Below are 15,753 nucleotides of genomic sequence, written 5' to 3' on the forward strand. Positions count from 1 at the left end.
ATTGACAGCCCATGGGATTGAGGCTCCTTGGTACCTAAATCATGTTGAAAGTGAGACGTGGGTGCCTAAATCACTTAGGCAGCGCAGTGCCGAAGCACCGTTAAAAATCTGGGCCTTCGCCCTTTAGCGTAACCAGCAGAGGCTGGCGCTTTGAGACGCAAAGGGCCCACGTCCGAACCTCACTGAAGGCCGAGAAGGCTTGTGCTTTCCCTGAGGAGATGGCCCATCTGGGGAGCCAGCGACAGCTGGAGAAGGGTCACATTCGCATCCCTTGTATCCCTAAACCCCGACGCAGACACCCCTAAACCCAGACACTGACCCCCTAAACCCTAACAGTGACTCCCTTGCACCCCTAAACCCAGCACAGACACCCCTAAACCCAGACATTGACCCCCCTAAACCCTGACATTGATCCCCTTGCACCCCTAAACCCAACATGGACACCCCTAAACCCTGAAAGTGACCCCTTCTGCCCTAAACCCAACACGGACACCCCTAAACCCTGACATTGACCCCCCCTTGTACCCCTAAACACTGACACCCCAAAACCCAATACTGCCCTCCCCTTCCACCCTGAGCCCCTACTCTGACCCCCCTTCTGCCAACAAACCCCTATACTGATACCCCTTCTACCCCTAAAACCCCAACCCCCCCACCCCCAAAAAAGGATAAAATCAAAACCAAACCCTCTGTGTCAAGCAGAATTTTGACCCTGAAAAGGGAGACGTGCAGAGACTCCAGGGAGCCCACATAGGCTTCCCTATTGATTTTGCTTGAAATGATTTGTTTGGCCCTCGGGCTGAAAAGGTGGGTTCCCCCCAACCTGTAGTGACAGTGACCAGGAGGCCAGGTGGCCCAGACCCTCCAAGGTACGTACAGGCCAAACTCCCATTGATTGCTGGGCCTTACATCTCCGGGCCTGATTCTCGCTGGCAATAAGGCCCTTGAGCTTCTGCTCCCCCCCCATTCCGCCCCTCCATCCTTTCTTCTCGCCCACAGCGTGGACCAGATCGTGGGAAGAGGAGCCATTACTGTCGATAAGAAGACCCGGGAGAAGGGAGAAAAGTCCCTGGAGGCCGACCTGGTGGACGAGCTCAGCATGATGGGCCGAGTGGTCAAAGTGGAGAAACAAGTAAGGCTGAAGTCAGGGGGGGCGCGTGCAGCACCGTGCACGCACCCGAACACGTGGCCCGGCCCCTACGCTTGCTATGCCTGTGTGTCAGCCGGAGATAAACCAGTTGGCTGCCTGTCTGGCCATCCACATCCTGGGGTTGTTACGGTTGAAAGAGAAGCTAGACCATAGGTCACGTTACTTTCTTTTTCTTTAGCCGTCTAGTGGTAAGAGCAGAGGGGCTGGGAGCCAGGATTCCTGGGTTCTATCTCCAGCTCTAATTAATGGAGATGGAGATATCCTATCTCCTAGAACTGGAAGGGACCTTGAAAGGTCATCGAGTCCAGCCCCCTGCCTTCACTAGCAGGACCAAGTACTGATTTTGCCCCAGATCCCTAAGTGGCTCCCTCAAGGATTGAACTCACAATCATGGGTTTAGCAGGCCAATGCTCAAACCACTGAGCTATCCCTCCTCCCCTCTAGGAGGGGAGTGTTCTCTAGTGGTTAGAGCAGGGGGGCTGGGAGCCTGGACTCCTGGGTTCTATGCCCAGCTCCGGGAGGGGAGTGGGGGGTCCAATGGACAGAGGAGAGGACTGGGAGTTGGGACTCCTGGGGCGGACAGGCAGCTTCTTCATAGAAGTTGCTCACATGGAGCAAAAGCCTCAGGTCCTGTTCCTGTGTCACAGATTCACCAGGTGACCCTGGGAGAGTCACTTAATCTCTCTGTTTACCCAGCTATGAAATGGGCCCCATCTCTACCTACACAGGTTCAGTTCATCATGTTAGTAAAATGCTTTCACATGTGACTTGACCGGGATTTGGACCCAAACTGGCTAGAAGTGAAAGGCTACTGCGCCCTCCAGCCCCCTCTTCTGCCTCACCATGCAACCTGCTCCCCCCTTAATCTGGGGAGCCCCTGCTTCCCCACATGCTGAATCCCCATTCCGATTACACCAGGCTTGGCTCAATCCTCCTCCTCTTCTTCCCCGTCCCCTCCAGGTGCAATCCATAGAGCACAAGCTGGACTTGTTACTGGGCCTCTATTCCCAGTGCCTGCGGAAAGGCTCCACGAACTCCTTTGCCCTGGCCGGCATGCAGATCCCCAGCTTTGACCCAGACATCACCTCCGACTACCACAGCCCCGTAGAGCACGAGGACATCTCAGTGTCCGCGCAGACCTTAAACATCTCCAGGTCGGCCAGCACCAACATGGACTGAGAGGGGTTCCCAGCACAGGTGGGGCGGTCCCGGGGGAGAGCTGGGGGGACCGGTCGTGAGCCTGGTGGTGAACGTTCTTGTAGACAGACACACTGATAGCTAGCAGGCAAGAAGACCGACCCGTGAACCCAGCCAGGTTCTGGGCTGGGGACCACGCGGTCTCGTCTAACACGTCCTGATGCACTATGAGCCTCACCTTGATTTTACTTGAACAAGTCTTCCTTCTGACCGTGCACAAGCAGGAACTATTAAGCAACTAGTATTCAGCACCTGGGAGCCAGCTGGGGCCGGGACCCCGGGGGATGCAGCAGTGAGAGTTTCTTAAAGCGTTAAACCTACAAAACCGACGAGAGAAACGCCTGGTATCTAAGAAGCTCTTTTATTTATAGGATCAGCCTCTCTAGACTTTGTCCTCCGCAGGCAGTCTTCTCTGCGGAGGAAATCCCCCTCTCCGGGCACATCCCTGGTTGGGGTGGCGCTGCCCCAGGGCAGCGGGAGGGCGAGTTGGCCAGGGATGCAACGGGCCAGCGCGCCTTGTCACTCGGTCTTTCTTCTGGGCGCCTCTCTGGGAACCGTCCTCGGAATGAGCTTTGACACGGTATGGAATGACGGAGAGCTTCTGAACTCCAAGGTTGGCGGTTCTGATCTCTTCACCCTGCGGCTCTACGCCATTGCCCCTCCAGGGAGGCAGAGCAGGGTTCTTACTAACAGCTATGCAAGGCTAGATAACCCTTTACTGTCCAGTGCTAAACAAGGGGCACTGTGACTCCATTGAATGTGGTTTCTTGCGGACCTAGGAAAGAGTTGGGGAATGGCCGGGGGGGTGTTTCCTGTCTCCCAGCGAGCAGGGGGCTCCGATTCCGGCAGCCGTGACTGTGACTCAGTAAGCACAGCGGAACCGTCTGCACGGCTGCGTTTCAATATGCAACCTTCGATCCCGACGGGCGGGGCGGATGAGTGGCCCGTCGGCCTAGGCAATAGCTGTTTACCCCACGCCCCTGGGGCCGGATCCGGGGCTGCTCGAGTCAGTGGGGTTTCACGGGGCAAACACTGCTCCTTTGGAGCCTGGCGGACAGACTCGGACGAACTTTGGATCAGGCCCTTGACTTGAAAGGGGGTAACTGGCCCATTGGACCAAATGCAGCCCTGTTGCACGAGTCCGTGGAGTTAACAGCAGGCCTGGATCTGGTCCATTGCACGTGGCTGTTGGCGGGTGGGGGTGGGGGGTGCATACGTGGGTGTGGGCACAGCCAGGAGGAGGATAAGGATGCTGTAGCTTAGCGTTAGCTCTTCCTCCCCCCACCATGTCTAGTCTGCCCAGCTCAGGCGGCCCAGCTTGCCCGCTGTGGCTTCCGTACATCTCCTAGTGGCACGGGAGGCACTGGTAGCTTAGGGTACCGGATATCTCCAGAGCTCGTTCTCCCAGAGGTGGTTCCCCAACTGGATGGCTTCTCTCCCCTGCCCCCTTCTACAGCCTCACCCGTCAGAGCTGGGCACGGGGCTTCACTTGGGAACCTGCTGTCCTTAGTCACCCAGCTCGAGTGCGTCTCAGCTTTACCCATAGATCCTGCCCTCCCCCCCATTGATAGCCCATTCATTTCAAACCCTGGGCCCCGATCCCCCGTGGGCGCCGTAAGGGAGTTCACTGCAGGATGGGGGCCTTAGCCCCCACTCTGGCTCCCAAAAGAGCCCTGATTTCCCTTGCACGTCCTCTGCGGTCAGGACTATTCAGTATCCGTTGGAGCTGTCTGGGTCAGGCCTGGACTCAGAACCCCTTCCCCGGCCTGTTTCCTGGTGGGGCTGCGACTGAAATCCAACAGGAACGGTCGCTGGCATAAGAGGGATATTTTTGGCCCAAGGTGGCCAAAGCCCTGAGATTTCAGTGACATCAAATCCATCTTGGAACGGATTTGGCTTTGACCCCGGAGCCCTCTTCCCAAGCTGAACCCCACCGTTTCCCCACATCTGTTGGTGCTCCCGAGAGGGTGGGTGGGGGATAGACCTCCCCTAACGCAGGATCTCTGCCTGGAAGGAGAGGTGGGATGTGTTTCTTGTGCCTGCACGTTACCCCTCCTATGCAGTTAAATGTCTTCCAGGGTCACCGTGCGCGCTCTGTCCCCCTGCCCCTCGGTCCGAGGCAAACCCCTGCAGAGCCGGGCAGCGCTGCCCCGTCCCGCAGTTAAGTTGCATCCAGCACCAGCCTTCCGGGGTGGCCAAGAGCAGCTCTTGAATTTCAACATGAAGGGTTGGCATCCTACCCCCCCCCCCCCGCTGGAGAGGGATGTGGGGCGGGATGGGGAGGCTGCCGAGGGCCAGCTCTGTCCTGTAAGGAGGCTAGTACAAGGGGTGGCTCTTGGGAATGGCTGGGCAATTGTCCAGCCTGCACGTGCTCAGCAGAGAGCCTGGCTCTGGAACGTGCCCTCCCACGCATGCGTGCTGCTGTGCCATTCCCTGGCAGAGCGGGGGCCTCGCCAGCCCCTGGCCCCACCAATGCCTCCTTTCACCACCCTTGGGGGCTCCCTGACCTTCTTGAGATGGTGGGGGTGTAGGTCAGGTCAAAAGGACCTCCCTCTCCCTTCACCCGCCCCAGCAGGTATCTAAAGGGGTGGGGGGGACGTGAGTACAGTATAACCTGCCCCTCCCTTCCAGCTCCCAGCCAACTCCCCGGATCGACCGGCGGCGGGGTGGGAGAGGCGCCTACTGTAGGGCCGTGCACCGGAGCTAGGGCATGGGGGGCAGCCTCCCCGTTCAGCTGCGTCCTGCTTGCATTCCATGCCTAGGTAGTGCATGCCGCCCGCCCCCGCGGAGACCCCTGCCCGGAGCCAGTCTCATCCCAACCTGCTTGCATGCTCCAGCATTGTCTTGACTTGTGCACCGAGACCCTCCGCCCCGGGCCCCTGCCCCGAGCATGGCACCCATCGCGCTGCAGCGGGGGAGGGCAGCCGCCGGCCCCCTCTCCGGGGCAGACATGTCTCGTGTCTGTACAGGATGGGGATGCGGTCGGGGTTGGGGGGGCCAAGGCTTCGGCCAAAGGAGAAGATGTAGGAAACCCCTCCAGGTGATTCCCAGCGACCCTTGTTTCCGAGACGAAGATAGTTACCTCACTTTACTAACTTATTAACTTATTTGTTTCATTAAAGTTTTACGTAGATGGCTGCTTGCCTGCCTCCTTCTTCCTCTTCGATCCCTCCACAGGCGGCCCCGGACCGTAAGGGACCTGGGGTGGACTCGCCTCAGTCGCTTCTTCATTGCCCCAGTAGGTGGCGCCCCAGACCCACGCCAGAGTCACTGCGGCCGTGTACTGCTTTTGGACAGAGCGATGCTAGTGGAGCCACCCTGGAGGGCAACATTTCGGGGTCCCAGGCCAGCTCCACCCCGCCCCCGCAGGGTATCGGTCATCAGCTCAAGGGAAGTCCCAGGTAGCCTGAGCCGGCGGAGAATCAGGCCCCCGGTCTTGAGCTACTCCCAGCCCCCGTCACCACGGTAGGCATTGTATTTATTAGATGATAGCCCCTTCCGCCTGGGGCGCTGAAAGCCCTTTGCCGACGCTGATTTAACCACCCAAGCCCCCCCCCTGTGGGGCATCAGTCCCCTAAGCTACAGATGGGGAAACTGAGGCACAGAGAGTCACTCACCCAAAGTCACACGAGAAAGCGGTAGAATAGAGCCCAGCAGACCTGACTCCTCAGCCCCTGCTCTAACCCCTAACTATTACCCTCCTCTGCCCTAGAGCTGGTTATGGAACCCAGGAGTCCTGCTCTGGTAGGCCACTCTCTCTCCCTAGGGGTGGCGCACCCGGTGGCACAGTTGAGGGGTCGGCCGGGCGCGCCGTCAGGGTATTTCTAGCACTGGCAGGGGAGAGGAGACATGGAGCCAGTGACGCCCGCAGGGGGGACACTCACCATTGCCGGGATTGGGACACCGTCACCGTTGGCTCTGTGGTAGGGGGGCAGCGCCCGGCTGAGGAGCTGGTGGCGTAACTCGGAGCTGCTCGGGCTTGTTTGACAAGCCCCTGCCCTGCCAGAAGCCCAGAAGCACGGCCCCCTGGTGCAGCGCACGGAGGGCTCCAAACCCATCCCCCGGGGCTCGCAGGCGTCTGAGCTACTAGCCACAAGCCAGCTGCGCTGGGCCGAGGAATCTCAAGAATGTGAATCCCCCCCCCCCCCCAGGAGGCCAGGTGCAAAGGCACCTGGACCAATTCTCCCCACACCATCCCCGCCACCTCCTGCTATCAGCAGCTTCCCAGCCTCCCCTGCTGCAGCCACTGGGCACTTGGCATTCCCCGGCTGCCCGAGGGCGCCGTCTGGTCCCAGCAGGAGCGCGCTGTGTCTCAAGTAGGCGGCTCGCCCCCGCGCCACCTCCTCTTCTCTGGCTTGTCCTGGCACGTAACGAGAGCCCCTGGGAGCAATGCCCCGGCTTCCCTAATGCTGCTCAGCGGGGGTCAGGGACATGCATCCCGCCGGAGAGGGTGTTGCACATTTACTAGGCTGGCCTGTGTCACGCACAGCGTGTTCAGGCCCCGGGGGCTGCCTTTCCTCGGGCCGCTGGCAAGTTCGATTGGCTCATCAGGTCTTTGAGGAGCAGCCAGCGAAGGCTTGGGGTCCGTGCCCACTGGGAGAGTGAGCCCACGAGCAGGGCAGGCTGAGGAGTGCGTGGGCCTGCTGGAGGCTGGGGTCGAATCGCTGGCTAGTGTTCAGAGAGGGAGTGGAGGATCCTTGGGAACTGGGGTCAGGGAAGGAGCAGGAGATTGCACAACCTGCTCCCCTCCGAGCACAACACCGCACGACGGACCCAGCATCAGGGCCCTGCACAACGTCCCGTGTGCAATGCTCCGCCATGCGAGTGAGCAGTGAGGTGGAATGCAAGTCCCCGCAGCTCCCTGTTGGGCCATGCAACACTCAGCAACACCACACCGAGCAACGCAGTACTACGCAATGTAACACCCAGCAACACTCTACTGTGCGACTCAATGCTACACAATGCAACACTGCACCGAGCAATGCAATACTACGCAATGCAACACCCCACTGTGCGACTCAATGTTACGCAATGCAACACCCAGCAACACCGCACTGAGCAACGCAATGCTACACAATGTAACACCCAGCAACACCCCACTGTGCGACTCAATGCTACGCAATGTAACACCCAGCCACACCGCACTGAGCAACGCCATGTGACACAGTGTAAGTGTGCGATGCAGCATGCATGGTGCAGTGCACAGCCCATTGGCACCATGCAGCAAAATGGTGCGATCCTGGTACAGCTTGACAAACAGGACGTACCTCTCGCTTGTGGCTCTCCCTCCCTCCTGCATGGTGCCTGGCCGTCCCAGAGCCGGCTGCTGGTGAGGGGGATAGCGCCCCGGGGCAAAGGGGTGGGCAGACAAGCTGAGTGGCTCTGCTGCATGTCCAGACTGGCGACCGGCAGCATGGCCCCACCCCAGGGCCCCGGACCAGCCAGGATCAATCAGCCGGGGTAGGGGCCGTTGTTCTTAGCATGGAGGCTTGGAAGCTCCTTTCCAGGTGTGCTCAGGCTCCCAGCTCATCCCCTCCCTCCTGCCTTCCCAAGGGACTCCCGTTACTAGGCTCATTCAGGTGGAGGTGGAATCCCCCCCACCTGCACAGGAATGGAGCCGGACGCATGCAGGGATGGGTGTGATGGGGGGTGGGGGCTCCACCCGCAGGTCTGGACAACCAGCCCAGAGCTTAACGCAGGGCAGAAGGCTCCGCACGGCTGATCAGGGCCCGCATGAATTGTTTGCCCCATCGGTTGCGTGGGAGAGACACCTGCTTCTCGCACCGCACAGGCCTCCCTCGCAGCCCCCGTCCCAGGTGCACACCCCCAGGACTGTCGTAGAGGGCCGAGCCACCAGCTCCTGCCAACCAGGCGCTTTGCTTGGACAGCTGCACAGAGGCCCAGCCAGATCCCCCCCGCCCCCATGGGAGTTAGGCACTGAAATACCTTTGAGCATCTGGGCCAAAGGTACTGCAAATTCCTTACCCCGCCCCCCTCCCTCTCCCAGCCTCCTCCTAGCTTGCACCACCGCCTGTCAAACCCAAGGGCAGGCGGACGCTCTGGGGGTAGACATCCTTTTCCTTTGGTTCATCCAAAGCCCCTGCTTGGCTCGCAAAGGGGAACCAGTCCCAGGTCAATACCCTGCCCGCCCTGTCCTTGGCCGTGAGTCTAGCCAGCTAATATGTTCCCCGCTTGTTTAGGAACGAGTCTGCCACATGCCAAGTCCTTCACATTCCAACCATGTTCTTTCCTGCACTTGCTAAACTATTCCGCCTCCATCCCCCACAGTCCACAGATCTGCCTGGCAGGGACAAGAGCCGCCTTTGACGAGCCCGCTGGGGCCGTGAACTTTTGCCAGGGCTCCGGGAAGAGGCCGGGGTTGTTTTCCGGCAGCGCTCAGCAAATCTGCGGGATGCCCCCAGTGCTGCTGGAACGGCTGGGCATGAGCACTAGGTGCCTGCCCTCCTGCCGCACCCCAGCCAGGACCGCAGGGGCCAGAGCGAGAGACACACCCCTCCGGCCCACTTGGCTGGAGCCAAGCCCGCTGCGGAGCCAGAGCTTTGAAGGTGGAGCCAGGGGCAATCAAGTACCAAACCCTGCCGATCGGTCGCTTTTCTGCTCATTGTAAGCGGCCCAGTCTGAAAAATAACGGAGTCGAGAGGCTGAATTCAACTACAGGAGCAGGGCAGTTCAGGCTCTTTCCCCCACAGCGCCCCCAGGAGGACGCGGTGTGGTATTGCACCCAACCTGCTGAATATGGCCAGAGAGCTGGGGTGCTAGATGCTCCCGCGAGCCGAGTCACCTTGTCGTGGGGCTCACCTGCATGTGGCCGCCCTCTGGGGGGAGGTGGGGAGAGACTGGGCAGGTAAATTTGTCCCTAGGGGATAAACTCCTAGGGGCACGACCTGTACTATTCCCTCTAGATCCGGGACCAGGACTTTGGAGCAGCCAGCCGGGGGGGGGGCTGCCTGAGACGCTCCACCCCAGATTTGATAGGAAGCGCAAGGCCTGCTGGGATGGGAGTTTAGCCAGGGCTGGTCAGAGCCGTGCTGTGCAGGTGTGATCAATAAAGCGCCTCCCTCCATGTGGCCCTGTCTCCTCTCCGTGCCTTGCTTGAAGGGGACCGTATCTGACATGCCCAAGGCCCAAACGACACACCCAGGCTGAGGACCCGGCCGGCGCCCCGCTGGGCATTTTTCAGACCCCTCCCAAGGTAGGTGGCGAGTTGCTTCCCCACCAGAGCAGGTGGCCATGCTGCCCTCACACACAGTGGCTGGCCTGGGGTCTGGAGCTTGTGGAGTGCTGGGAATCCGGGATGGTCTGGCTCAGCTCCCGTCCTGGGGCTTCTGGACCACGCCAGGGGATCCGACCCCGCACAGGCTGCAAAAGGATGAGGTGGAAGCAGAGTGGGGTCCGTCCGATGGCAAGCAGTGCACAGGAGACGGCACATTGGAGAGGCAAGTCCGGGTGATTTTGGAAGAGGACAAAGCCTTTCCCCCTGCCCTCCTCCCCATGAGAGCTTTGCAGGCCACTGTCTCAAGCCATTTCCAAGAGCCCCTCCCCAAAGCAGCGAGTCCCCGCACCGCCCGCCCGCCCAGGTGCTCGGTGCGTGCAGAGATTACGATCCCTATCTCGCCCGTGGGTGGGGAGAAAAGGCTGCCGCATTGCGCCACAGGCAGCACCTGGCGCATGGCAGGGAGTGACCTTTGCTCACCCGCGCGCGGTGAGTCTGCTTGCGGGGGGAGAGAGACAGGACGGCAGTGTTTGGCTGGGATATAGATGGGGTGTCTGGGACAGGGCGCATGGGGGGCAGAGAGGAGATCTCCACCTACCAGCATGCATAGCACCCCCCCACACACACGCTCTCTCTCTCCCCATGTACATTTGTCTGTCTGTCTGTCCCCAGCTGTACTCCTCCATCCACCCACCATCGAAGGGCTTGGTGCAGGAAGCGCTGTCCCGTGTTCTCTGGCCTCACCTAGGAGGCCAGGCTGGAAGATCATCGCTGTCTTTCTGCCCACCCCTCTGTCCCTCGCTCACGCGCTCTCTCGTACCCGCCACGTGCCCATCACGTACTCCCCGTCGCACTCTCAGGGCCTCCCCAGAAAAGCTGGCAGGATAGAAGTGACTCGTAAAGGCCCTTTGTTAGCCTGGAGTCACCCTGGATCAGCCAGCTTCCCTGCAGGGGGTGCGTCGGTCTCCTGGGGTCCTTCTCCTTTGGCTGAGGCTCCCTCGCCTCAGTTTCCCTCCAACTGTTACCCTCTTCGCCGACTCTTGGGACAGGGAGACTAGATCTTCCGCTGAGGCCATTCGGTGTGTCTGTGTCAGCCGGGAGGGGTCGCTGCTGAGATTCCCTCCTCTGTGCTGGCCGGGGGAGTGAGAGGTTGGGACCAGGCACCGAGTATCAGAGCTGCACCCCGCTGATAGGCTGTGTGGGGAAGTAGGTGAGGGGGAGTCTAGATCTGAGGCCGAGGCTCCAGGGCACCCAGGGATCCCCAGCAGCACGGATCTGGCTGACAGTCTGGAAAACGCCAGGAAGCGTTACTCACCCTGCCCCTGCCCAGAGCACTGCGCCCTGCCCAGCTGTCACCCCCACTCACACCCCTCCAGGGACGGTGGTATCTGATCTCTGCGCTGGGCACAAAGGCAGGAAGAGGCTGGGAAAGAGCCAAAATACTTCGGCGATGCCTCAACTTTCTTCAGCAGAAACCCCATCACCTGGCCTCTTCTGCGGGAGTCGTCCACCCCCAGCACACACAGGGGCCGAATCGCGAGCCTGCTGCGTCCCAGCGGGCGTTTGCTATAAACGCCGGGTAATGCTTTCTGCAGCTGGGGCTGCTTGAGCTGGGAGCTGGACTGGCTGGGAAACCCGCAGACGGAGGCAGTGGTATGGGTGATTCAGCGGGGGGCGCTCTGCCCTCGGAGTCGGTATTGCTGCAATACCCCAGTGTGGTGGTGCTGTGTTACCAGAGGTGTTGCCTTTCCAATGAGAAGGAAAACAAAGATCCTGAGCACGCATGATTGTTCAAATCCCAGGTTACGTCTCACCAGGGTAGCTGCGTCCACGTCCCAGTGTCCCGCCGTTTCAATTCAATTCAATTCTTCTTCCTTTCCTTTCCTGGCCTGTAACACAGCCATGCTGTATGCTGTGAAACAGCTGCTACCTTCCACCCCAGAGGCGGCTGCCTTTCAGTGGTGGGTGAAATGAGCCGATCCAATGAGCCAGTGGATGAACGTGGCTTTATGAAGGCCAGGCTGTTATTGCTATGGGATGTGTGCACGTGGGTTCACGCTGAGCAGGATTTGGATCAAATGGCTCCTGTTGAGAACCGGACAGGGATTTCCAGATTGCGGCTCTCAGGGGGAAATGGGGAATTCTGGAAGGGACGCCTCGGTCATTGGGGGAAGGCGCTGACCCTAAAGCTATTCTGGTAACAGGCTTTGGGAACGTCCTGGGTCTGGAGACTATAAATCCGACTTGGCCGACCAAGGAAAATTCCTTGTTTAAACTGTTTAACCCCCTGTGTGCTGGATGGTCTCCCACACGAGCCCTCCTCCCCCCAACAGATGTCAGACAGGGAACCGCCATGGGGTTCAGCCCAGCAGCAGTGAAGGGGTTAAAATAAAGCAAAGCCAGGGGTGTCCTTGGAGTCAGGGACTGCTCTGGCTCCCCAGGGGCGCCTGGAAAGACATGACTCACCATGGATTCCCATCCCTTCCTTGTCATGGAGAAAGTATGCGCAGTGGAGCCTGCAGGTCTCGGCCTAGCCTGCCATGCCTTCCTGCGGCACATCCCATTGGTATCACCCCGTCCCTTCCCTGAGCTGTGTCCTCGGCCGCCGGTGCAGCAGGGAGGAACCGGGAAGCGCTCGGCACAGGAAGTCATTTCAAGGAGCTGCTGTGGTGCAGGAAAGCATGGTGGGCCAAGGTCAGCCCTGGGTGGTTGTGCTGCACCCCACTGGGCCCCGTCTGGCCCGTGGCTGAGCAGGTCCCCTCTCAAACGCAGGGACTCAACCTGGACCAGCTCCCGCAGGGGGCATTCTGCCTGGGTGGCTGTCTCAGGCAGGCAGCTCTGTGCCTAAATCTGGGAGTGGGATGAGCCCAGGGCTGTGCATCAGGACTTATTTGGGGCCAAGTGTTTAGCAGGATTCCCCAGCGGGACTGGCCAGTTATGTGGCTAATGAGAGTCACGAGAGTGAGGGTTAAAAAAAACAAACCAGGAGTTTGGGAAGGGATCTAAACCTTCATGCTTCAGGGCATGAGCTAATGTCTAATTCAGAAGGTCAGGAGGAAACTTCCCTGGAGAGCACGATATCCCCTAATTCCAGGGGATTCTTGTCAGGGCTGGGTGGACCCACTGGTCTGATCCAGGTGGCAATTCCAGTGGCCTGCTCCTGGCTGTGCGACTGACTGACCGTGCGACCTCAGAGCAGTCACGTCGCTGCTCTGTACCTCAGTTTCCCTCATGCCACTGTCCTCTCCTTTGTAAAGCACTTTGAGATCTGTGGCTGAGACGTGCCTGTATAAGAGCTAAGGCCCAGATCCTGAAATCAGCGGAAATTAAGCGTCTAAATATCTTTGCGGATCTGGGCCTGTGTGCTGTCACATAAAAGCAGTGTCAAAGACCGAGCAAGCGAACGACACAGAGCTGTTGACCTTGTGCTCCTGACACGAAGCATGCAACTTCCTCCCAGGGTGGAGACGCCTTTATACGCACAGCCCAAAAGCGCACCGAGGCGGCAGTTCAGGAATGCATGAACAGACTACAGGCCCATCTAACCTGGTACCTGGGATGCAACCGCAGCCGGATTCTGCAGAGAATGGGCTGACATTCCCGTGAGGCACCTCATTGTGTAATACTGTCCCAGGAGCAGGCCGTTTCCTCCTGCCCACATCGGGCGATCTGCTTCTGCCCTGAAGCATGCCCATGGTGTGGTCTTTCACGTACTTTTTCCCAGAGCTGGCGTCATTGCAGGTACCTCCTGTTGGGATAGTGCCATATTAGTGTCACCATACTGAATGAATGGTGTGAGCATAACCTGACATACCTTAAACATGGCTGAAGGGCTGCAGAGGATCCTAGGAGCAGGTTCTCCTTAAGCAGAAGCAAATTCAATAAAGAACCAGCAAAGTCTGTGTGTACGATTGATATTGGACCTATTGGTCAGCAAATAGGGGCCCATGCAAAAGTAAATATCACATGTATAAAGTTCCAGCATGGAGCACAGGTCGACCTGGTTATAGTGACCCTACAGCAAGGATGTCATCAGGGCCGGCTCTGGCTTTTTTGCCGCCCCAGGCAAAAAAGCCTCCGGCCGCCCCCCCCCCCCCCCCCGCGGAGCCCGGAGCCCGGGGGGGGGGCGGCAAGCCCCGGGGGGGGCTCGGCTCTCCCCCCCCGGCGGCCAGAGCGCCGGGGGCAGGGCGGCGAGCCCCGGCGGGGGCAGGGCGGCGAGCCCCGGCGGGGGCTCGGCTCTCCCCCCGGTGGCCAGAGCGCCGGGGGCAGGGCGGCGAGCCCCGGCTGGGGCTCGGCTCTCCCCCCGGCGGCCAGAGCGCAGGGCGGCGAGCCCCGGCGGGGGCAGGGCGGCGAGCCCCGGCGGGGGCTTGGCTCTCCCCCCGGCGGCCAGAGCGCCGGGGGCAGGGCGGCGAGAGGGCGGCGAGCCCCGGCTGGGGCTCGGCTCTCCCCCCGGCGGCCAGAGCGCAGGGCGCGGGGGGGAGGGCGGCCAGAGCGCCGGGGGGAGGGCGGCGAGCCCGGCTGTGGCCCCGCTCTCCCCGGCGGCCCGAGCGCCGCGCCGCCCCCCTCCAGGTGCCGCCCCAAGCACCAGCTTGGTTGCCTGGTGCCTGGAGCCGGCCCTGGATGTCATGCAGAGAGAGAGAGTGAATAATTAATAAGTGAGTAAACGTAAGGTGATCTTCGTTCGGTACCACACCCCCACATCCCCCCAGCCCCTTCTAAAACACTAATCAAGTAAAAATTAGTAACCACACGCCCACTGGGCATGCTTTTAAGACATGTAACTCCTTTAAAAAAAAGTATACAAATCAAGCAAAGTAAATTACTGTGGTTGGAATTCCATAATTAACGCTTAAAAAAGCAACACTGCTACAAATAGCCCAAACTCTGCTCCGTGGGCTCAAGGGGGATTGTAAATGAGAGGAGTCACAAGGCGACCAAGGCCTTACTTTGAGGGAATCCAAAACAGACCAGAGGGCTAAAAAAACCAAGGAGAGAAGAAGCCGTCTATAAAACTGGTAACCACCTTCTGTGTTTGCCAAGCAGAAACTGTGTGAGGCTAGCGCAGGGCCTGTTCGTGTATGTTTGTAAAAAAAAATATGTATAGCTCTTAATGTATAGCTCTTAATGTCTAACGTAGAAGTTATGTGCTTAATATAACCCTTTACTGCTTGTGTAATTCCTTCTCAATAAACTGCTGTGTATTGAAGATAATTCCTGTGAACCTTTTTCACTGGTATAACAGTAATCTGCTCCACTGGGCGCAAGTAAAAAATCCATTTCAGGGGTAGTCGCGCCCCCTGTTGTCAACACCTCCGTTAGTCAGAGAAAGCCCTGGTCCTTTCTGGAGCCTTTGCCTTTATAGCTTCCCGTAGCAGCGCACTTTGCAGGTTAATTACACGTTGTCTAACAGCAGCTCCTCCGAGGAGCCAGCTGTCTTTAGCTCAGGGCACGGGAGTGGGCCTCTCAGGTCCGAACTGGCCTATGCATGCCCCACAAGCCCAGCAGCCTGTCTGTCAGCTGCTTAGCCCACCAAGGGCCCCCACCACTGTAGTACATGAGCACCTCCCAAGCATTCACCCTCTGGCCCCTTCCCCCGTATCCCCATGAGGCAGGGAAGGGTTATTATCCCCCTTTTACACACAAGGGGAAACGGAGACATTTAAGGGCCAGATTTTCTAAAGGGCTCCACGACCAACCGTTGCCCTGTCGGCATCTAAATGAGGTGGCCAGGGAAGAGTGGGAGCTGCTTTTGAAAATCTGGCCAACAGCGAGTTGGCCAAGGTTATGCAGGGAGTCAGTGGCAGACACAAGGTTGAACCCAGATGTCCTGAGTCCCAGCCCAGTGCTTTAGTCACAGGTTGGGATCCCCAGTGAGGCTCTGGATTTGTTCCTCCCATCAGCCGGGCGACCCTCTCAGCTGGGTGCAACGCTCACTCCTGCCTGTCCCGACCCCCACGCACACCCTGTTTCCTCTTCCCCTGTGTATGCTGCTCATTCCAGCTGTTCCCTGGCTGCGGGTGTGAGGGGATCTTGGCGCTCCGAGGCTTCCATGTCTCTGTCTCCTTCAGCTCCCATGCTTGGGAGGGGCCTGTAGGGTCATGGCTCTGTGGCCAAGCCATCGCGCGCTGCTGTCGCATGCAGCAGATATGATGTGTGGACAGCTGTGTGTTGG

The 15,753-nt window shown here is 59.3% G+C and overlaps 1 protein-coding gene across 1 annotated transcript in view; it reads left to right on the forward strand.

The window, feature by feature from the left end:
- Positions 1–2,329, forward strand: part of KCNQ4 (potassium voltage-gated channel subfamily Q member 4) — a 72,578-nt gene extending 70,249 nt beyond the window's left edge. The window contains exons 13-14 of the mRNA XM_065421617.1: positions 1,000–1,132; positions 2,111–2,329. Coding sequence (XP_065277689.1) covers positions 1,000–1,132; positions 2,111–2,329 — 352 coding nt within the window. The remainder of the gene's footprint in view (positions 1–999; positions 1,133–2,110) is intronic.
- The last annotated feature ends 13,424 nt before the right edge of the window (positions 2,330–15,753 follow it).

This window comes from Emys orbicularis, chromosome 23 (assembly GCF_028017835.1).
Source record: "Emys orbicularis isolate rEmyOrb1 chromosome 23, rEmyOrb1.hap1, whole genome shotgun sequence".
NCBI classification, from domain to species: Eukaryota; Metazoa; Chordata; order Testudines; family Emydidae; genus Emys; species Emys orbicularis.